Raw genomic sequence first — 8,140 nt, forward strand, 5'->3', positions numbered from 1 at the left:
TCCTTTGTACATCTTAGCCAACATTTAACTGAATTTTTTTCTCCCCCTAACACATCTCACTTGAAGAAGGCATTCATGTTTGACTGATGTATAATTGCTTGCGTGTTTGTGTGAAATAAAGTCTGCCATCGGAAGGGAAATAGCATGATTCAATGTGAATTACTACAATAAATATGAACGTTTCCCCACACTTGTTGGCTCTGTTGTGGTGTATTTGTACGAGTTACAGATGCGCTGCTTCCCAGCCCGGTTGAATGTGTGAATGAGAAGCAGATGAACTCATTAAATTAAGTCAGAGCAGTCCATTGTCGTTCACAGATGAATCGTCAGATCTTAATATACTGGTCACGATGTCCCGTGTGTCAGAATATTGATGTGCAAGAACTCCACACAATCCCCAGTCCCATCATTCCTCTGCGGGGAGCGATAAATCAGCTCACTGGGAAGGGACGCACAGAGATAAAAAAAAAGAATGTATTCGTTTAGCAGACACTTTCATCCAAAAACGTACAGGGGGACATTTGAATCTGCAACTTCAGAATCTGCAGTCAAATGCTCTAACCACCGAGCTACGGAAGTCTTCCCTTAAAGTTGGCGGCTGATTTCTCCATGAGCGCTGGCGGATTGGTCGGGCAGGGAGTGGCCTCGGTTGTCTTGCACAGCATACAGCGGCGCGCAATCTGGATCAGCGTGGCTCGGAACCGTTGGATCCTGAAGGCGTAGACCAGGGGGTTGAGGGCGGAGTTGACGTGCGACATGAAGATGCCAACGTACACGGCCATCTTGGGCATGTTGCACTCGGGGCAGAAGAACGCGACGCAGTTCATGACATGCAGCGGGAGCCAGCAGACGGCGAAAAGGGCGACCACCAGCGCCAGGGACTTGGCCAGTTTCAGCTCCTTGTGGTAATACTTGCTGGTGTCGCAGGTGGCTTCGGCTCGAAGGTTGAGCTGGCGACGGATGGCCCTGAAGATCTCGGCGTAGAGGCCGATCATGACACTCAGCGGGACCACCACCCAGCCGAAGAAGTTGAAGTACACCATGTAGTCCATGCGCATGACGTTGGTGAACTGGCAGACGATGTGGCCGCTGGCGCTGAGGTTACCCGGGGGCTCCTGGTTGTGCCAGCCCAGCATGGGCACCAGGCCGGTGAGGGCAGAGAGCAGCCAGCACAGACACACCGCCACCCAGGCCCTCGTCTGTGTCACGATGATGCTGTACCTGGGCGAAAGGTTGCAAAGGTTAGGAATTGTTCATTTGGCAGACGTTTTTTTTATCCAAAGCAAGAAGCAGAGAAAGGGATTTGAAACTGCTACCCAGTGATTTGCAGTCAGATGTTTGACCTCTGAGTTATGTATACCTGGGATACATGGTGTATACTGCGGTACATATCTCAGGTCAAAGGTTAAAGGTTAGACTTTTCTTTCGAGCTGGAGAGCGAGACCTTCAGGGAGGGGACAGGTGTGGCAGATGAGGTTAAAGAAACAGTAGATCTTCTTGCTACAGAAAGAAGATCAAATCATAATCGGAGGGTGAGCCCGATTTTCGTTTCAAGGGGGGTCCTGGTTGAAATTTGGAAAATCACAGAATTAGACTGAGGTTATAGTGAAGCTTTCCTCTATAAGGTTAAGGTTGCATAATGTGCGGTGCATAGTTATAAAGGGGATCTTAAATCGATGATAATGAAACCAAGATATAATATGAAAACACCTTTTTTGATTGCAGTCCCACAATTTAGTTGTGTCTATAGAAGGATAGTTGGTTCTATCGAAATCTTCCTTCAACAGCAGAAAACGGTCCTCCCCTGCTTCCTTGGTGTTCCTGATCTGGAACTGCTGTCTGCTGACTTGGTCACGACAGAACGCAACACTGGACGAAAGCCAACAACGCCTTACAAAGCAGCCTTAAAATTCAGTCAACTGGGCTGACAGGAACATTTTAATTCACTTAAAAGCCTTCGATGTCTTGGACATTGATTTGCATCTAGCTGGGCAGAGATATAGACTACAGCTCACAGTCAGACGTTGAGAAATTCAACAAGGATACACTGACTGCCTTGGAATCACTTTAATACTAACTGTTTCCGATTACAAAAAGTTTTAATTTGGTTCAACTGAAGCGGAAAAAGTCATTTTCCGGATTAATTTGGAATAACATCAATCTACATCTCACTGGAATTGTAATTGATTGTGGCAAGAGTCCAGCCTTGGAAAACAAACTAGTCATTCTATCAAATCAGTTTGTGCTGACAACTTTTTAATTCAATCATGCTCTGGTTGGGAGGGTCCTCTTTAGAGTGGACGGAAATGTTGCCAATACAATTTGTGTTGGCGAAGGCCAGGGGCAAAGTTATGATGGCTCACCTGGTGGGAATCTTGACCCTGAGGAAGCGGTCGATGGCGATGGCCAGCAAGGACAGGATGGAGCTCTGCGTAATGATGAGGATGAGGCAGGAGAGGAAGAGGCAGGTGTAGAACTGGGTCCTGAGTCCCAGGCTGACCACCACGGCCAGCGGGATGACCAGGGCTCCCACAGCGATGTCGGCCACAGCCAGAGAAACGATGAAGCAGAAGGTGGTGTCACGCAGGGCCCGGTTCACACACACCACCAGGACCACCAGAACGTTCCCAACAACTGAGGCCAGGGCGATGGCCGTCTCGATGGAGATGTACATCAGGTCCACATGTTCACGAAGCTCAATTCCAGGAGAGGATGACATTTTCAGTGAATCACCCTGTATTGTAAAATCTCTCTAAAATGTCTTCCTTTACTGTCTTTGAAATCTTCCTCTCATGTATTTAAAAGAGTTATTAAACAGGTTTGAAATCTTCCTCAATGTCTTCCTTAAAAGGGTTTACAATCTCTTCTAAAATCTCCCTTACTTTTTTCCCCCCAGCCTCTGTTCTGCGCTTCCGGAACGTCTGACCAGCTCCTTCTTTAGCTGGAGTTTGTGCTATGAGTGCAGCATGGTGTCCTTGTCCAGTTATCTCAACGAGTTTCCAAGTCATTAAAATGTCTGGTTCTCCTCGCGCTGAAGCTCTGAATGGCTCCCGTATCGCTGGAGAAATCTGGAGAGATGAGCCTTCTGCATATCCCTGAGCTCCAGTCCACACTGACTGCATTCTGCTGCTCTACTCTCCCTCTGTCCATTTCTCCCTCCTCCATCACGCTGTCTATCTCCCCCTCTCTTTATCTCCCTTACCATCTCTCCATCCTTTTAGCATTCTCTCTCCACCTCCCTCCCTCTCTTTTCTCTCTCTCTCTCACTCTCCCTCTCTTTCGGTCTCTCTCTCACTCACGTAAACACACACACACCTTAACTGTGAGGCACTTGCTTATTTGCTGGGGGGTAACAACAATGTCCCTCTAGATTTATGATTTTTGTCTCCAAATCTACAGCGAGAGTGAGAGAGAAAGAGAGGGAGGTAGAGAGAGAGAGAGAGAGAGAGAGAGAGAGAGAGAGAGAGAGAGAGAGAGAGAGAGAGAGAGAGAGAGAGAGAGGGTACATGAGGTCTGTCAGGCTGTACGCTTATAAAAATCTGCAATTTGGATGTTTTGGCAAAATCTCGGCAATGGCACTCAAGCTAAAAGGACATTAACTGGAAGTGGGAGACAAGCTGTTTTTATTTCTCTGTGACTCACATAAAATGTTGTGCTGTCTGAGCTTGGACATTGACCCCCCCACACACACAAACACACACACCCATCCCTCATTTCCCCTATACACACTTTGCTGCAACATCCAGATATTACAAAGCTTGCTTGCCAAAAATGCCCACAAATTCCAAAGTTGTATATAAGGTATCTCTACAAATGGTAATCGTAGTGCATTCTGCATTGTGCTGGAGTGCTGTGATGCCGTGGTTCAAAAAGTGTAAATCCCAGTCTACCAAAACATTCGAGTTCCCCAATAGCCAAAAATCCTTATTATCCATATAAAGAATTACAACCTAAAGGACAAAATGACAATTTGAACCAAAAGCATCAACTACAATAACGTAGGAGAACCAATGAAATGGTTCCTACAGCGTGGATAGCGTGGATCAATCTATATTTGGACTGTGAATGAACTATTGATTAACCATAGGCTATCCTACCTTTAGCCTTGCTCGTAAAGGTGAATCATGAAAAGGCCCATATACGTCATCTTAAGCGTTATTTGGAAGTGTTCCTAATCTCCAGGCAAAAAAATAAATCTCTGGACAAGCTTTCACTGCAAATTTAGATTTCTCCTTTGTCACAATGCATCAGTACCTAAGGGACGTGGGAGTAATTGCAGTTAAGGCCTATGTGAATTATCAATCACGTGTGATTTGAGATTAGTAGCAAGCTACATTAGGCTTTGTTAATGTTTCAATTCACCATGATTATATCATTAACTTGTGGGAGAATTAGAACTGTGCCGAATCAGGTTTTGAACCCAAGTCATCACTTCAACATGGTTTGAATTTTTTTAAATAAAAAAACACTTACATTTACCAGACGCTCTTTTCCAGAGCAACTTACAGTAAGTACAGGGACATTCCCCGAGGCAAGTAGGGTGAAGTGCCTTGCCCAAGGACACAACGTCATTTTGCTCAGCTGGGAATCGAACTGGCAACCTTCAGATTACTATCCCGACTCCCCACCGCTCAGCCACCTGACTCCCACTTATTACCTTTTCTGACACAAGCTTCAAAAAGAGATGCTGAAGTTACAGATCCTAGCCTTGACAGCAAAGTTTCAAACTCAGGATTCTTCCACTGATCACTTCTACTATCAAACCAAGAAGAATAGTTTGGCCTCTTCTGATCAGTTCTAAACCACCTCTTTCACATAATCTAAATAATAGAATCACCTCCATATATATATAACACCAATGCAGTATAACGGCATCGGTTTCAGAAATTTTTTAAATGTTATTAATTAGATTTCCTTGTGTGCAGAGATGCGAAGCCTAGGAGAGCATTGCGAAAACCTGGTAGGACGCCCAAAACTTTTAATTACTCTAAGAACTCTGCATTTAATACGACAATATCCATTTGAGGATCAAGACTTGCCTGGCTGGCTCTATAACAGATGCATAATGAATCAATCCATGCGATGGACCTCAATCCATTAAGGGGAGAACAAGCTGACCCGCCTGCCCGTAAACGCAGTCACTTTATTCACTCTCACTCTCTCCTTCTGTCTCTCCCTCTGTCTCTCCTCTCCTCTCCCCCCACTCCTCTCTCTCAATCTCTCTCTCTCCCTCTGTCTCTCCTCTCCCCCCCACTCCACCCCCTCTCCCTCTGTCTCTCTCTCTCACCCCCCCCACTCCTCACTCTCTCTCTCCCTATGTCTCTCTCCCCTCTCTCTCTCTCCCTCTCTCTCTCTCTCCCCCTCTCTCTCTCTCCCCCTCTCTCTCTCTCTCTCTCCCTCTCTCTCTCCCCCTCTCTCTCTCTCTCTCTCTCTCTCTCTCTCTCCCTCTCTCCCCCTCTCTCTCTCCCTCTGTCTCTCTCTCTCCTCCCCCCCCCACTCGTCACTCTCTCTCTCCCTCTGTCTCTATCTCTCCTCTCCCCCCCTCTCTCTCGCTCTTACTCTCTCTCTCTGTGGTAAAAGCGATGACTCAGGACATCAGTTTTGGGACGCTGCCTCCAGATTCAGAGTGTACTCTGCTCGTTAGCGTGTGTCAGTGAACAGACAGTAACTCTTGTTTATGATCCGTATCCTCCTCCCTCAGCCTCCGCTGCTACCTGCCCATTGCAGATGGTTCCTGATGTCACCCAGCACTGGAACAGCACTTCAGCTGGCTAGGGCAGGCCTCTGGGAGCAGTGACCGTTACAACTAACGTTAAGTCCCTGGAAACATGTGAGTCGTGATGCTGTGTTTCTTGAATCTGTCGGTGACATTTCGCTGATCGGTTTTAAACGTTGAGTGATGACCTGGGCGACGAGAAATTGACGAGTAGGCCATTCTAGACTTGCAGCCTGGGTATTTTACAAAACACTATGGATAAGATAATAATAGATAAAAATATAGTTTTTTTTGAGTGCTGTCAAAATCTGTTAAATAGTACCACTGTGCAGAAACCTCCAGAGGTATGAAAGCACCCCCAAGGACTAACACCATCACAAATATAACTAATGAATTCGATTACGTCTGTGCAGAGATCCGCTAGGCTGGGAGCCACCAGGAAAATGTGAGTATACCAAAAGCTGCTTATTACCGTTTCCAGTTAACAGCAGACCCATCCAGGCATCCTCCCCAAACTAGAGAACTTCCTGTTCGTGCCGCAGAACCGCCTGCCTCGTCAGAAGCCTTCGGTGCTACCCGGGAGCGTGGCCTTGTTTTCCGCGGTGCCGCAAAGGGAGCCCCTCACTGGCCCCTCTCAATGACAGATACTAGCATATTAGAATTCCTGAAATCCAGTTCCAGTGATTTTGGTGTGCCACTCCAAGATTTTTTTGGTGCCCCGTAGCCCCACGTCTCCCACCCCCCCCCCCCCCACCCACCCCACCTTTATGAACATTTTCTGGGGGGGCACTGTTTTTAAATGAGGGTGGGACAGGATGCGGGCATTAATAAATAAATAAAATAAAAAGTAGGGGGGACAGATTTGCTGTTTTCAAAAAGTGGGCGATACACGCCCCACCGATGTATAATGGAACCTACGCCATGGTACTCTCTCCCAAGCATCCCCTGCTTGAGGGAGATGAGAGAGGATTATTTCTGCCTGGCCAGCACACCACCAAGCTGAGAACAGGTCCATAACTGTGACGGATGTGCAAATAGAGATCGTAAAAGATAATGAGTCCTCATATGTTGTGGTTATGGGGGACAGCCCTGAATAGCTGTGTGGGAAGAGGATGTAGCTGAGGTGTGTGGTGGAATAGTATGCACAGGGTATAGTTGGGGTTGTGGCGGTCATGGGAATTTACTTTTGGGCTTTTATAGGTTCTATAAATCATAAAAAACATGTTTTTGTGTTTACATGTGGCACAGAGTTTTGTATGGCTTTTATTGAGAGTTCTCATCTGTTCCAAAAGGGAATCAGACTTTAAATCCATAACAATATACTGTAGGGTATGTAAACCCTCAGTAAGGATGTGATGTTTGTGGAGGAAGATGACAAGGCAGGCAGGAAAATAGCTTTTTTTGTTGTTGTTGTCCAAATCGTCAGTTTCCAGTTGTTAGGACTGTTTGTGACCGCCAGGTTGCTGTTTCACTTCCTGCTCCTCAGTGAGTCTGCAGCAGAACACTCAGCAACACAGGAAGAGAAACTGATGAGCAACCACTTAAGACCCTCAGGGAATTATGGGTAATTGGCTAACCTTCTGAACTGTTGGTCGTACACACTGCAGCACAATTGTAACCGACCATCCCGAGAGTCCCTCAGCTCCACCACAAACTAAAAAAAAGTTCCCATACAGGTCGTAGAGGATGTCTTCATTGATCACAACTTGATTACAAAGGGGATAGATATGTACATAATTGTAGATTCTGTAAATGTTGGGTAATGTAAATGTATTGTCTGATGTGAAAAGTCTTCTGTCTTTTATAGTACTGTAGCACATTACTTTCAGAAAGTCTAAGGGCAACTTGAAACATGTCTCTTGCATTGTTTTTTCATTGGATTCACTGGTGTAAAACCACTAAACTGAAAATGTACAATAATGAATGTTGTCTTTTGTTGATTAAACCATGTGTTTGTTGATTAAACCATATGTATTTTGTCATGTTCACGAGAAACATATTTTGAATCAATGATTGTGTGGTGAGAGATATTTACAACCCAAATTAATGCAAAATGGAATGTTTTGAACAAAAGACAAAACCCTCTGCCACTGAACCAAGAAAAACAATGCAGAACAAGAAATGTAGCCATCAAAATCGATGTCTTTTTGAGCTTCAGGGTGCCATTTGTCTATAAAAATCTTTGGTTAAATCTTTAGTTTATGTTTGTTCATAAAGCAGAAAATGATGTCTAATCTGATTTGAGTGTGTCCTGTATGCTTGTTTCTGTTAAGTTGCGGAAAACCTGTTTTCCGAAGTACATTTGATTAGCTTCCGTTGATAGTTATTTTTGTAATCATTTTCATATTCATATTGGTCTGCAGTAAAAGGATATCTTTCTATATGACAGTATACTGGTACAGGATCATGTATAAACATTCTCAT

The 8,140-nt window shown here is 45.2% G+C and overlaps 1 protein-coding gene across 1 annotated transcript; it reads right to left on the reverse strand.

The window, feature by feature from the left end:
* Window positions 1-3,147, reverse strand: LOC146272372 (adenosine receptor A1). The gene is made up of 2 exons (XM_084704804.1): window positions 2,364-3,147; window positions 1-1,221 (listed from the first exon to the last, which is right to left on the reverse strand). Exons 1-2 carry the CDS (start codon window positions 2,717-2,719, stop codon window positions 570-572), a joined length of 1,008 nt encoding a protein of 335 aa, XP_084560930.1. The 5' UTR covers window positions 2,720-3,147; the 3' UTR covers window positions 1-569.
* Window positions 3,148-8,140: the final 4,993 nt, after the last annotated feature.

Source organism: Hypomesus nipponensis, chromosome 9 (genome assembly GCF_054491055.1).
Source record: "Hypomesus nipponensis isolate SF chromosome 9, ASM5449105v1, whole genome shotgun sequence".
NCBI lineage: Eukaryota > Metazoa > Chordata > Actinopteri > Osmeriformes > Osmeridae > Hypomesus > Hypomesus nipponensis.

What these genes read in the sequence shown, in the direction of transcription:
- LOC146272372 (XM_084704804.1), bottom strand. Translation starts at nt 2,719, where the DNA reads ATGTCATCCTCTCCTGGAATTGAGCTTCGTGAACATGTGGACCTGATG. An exon ending in AGGGTCAAGATTCCCACCAG is followed by an intron (nt 1,222 to 2,363) that starts GTGAGCCATCAT and finishes CCTTTCGCCCAG; the next exon opens with GTACAGCATCATCGTGACAC.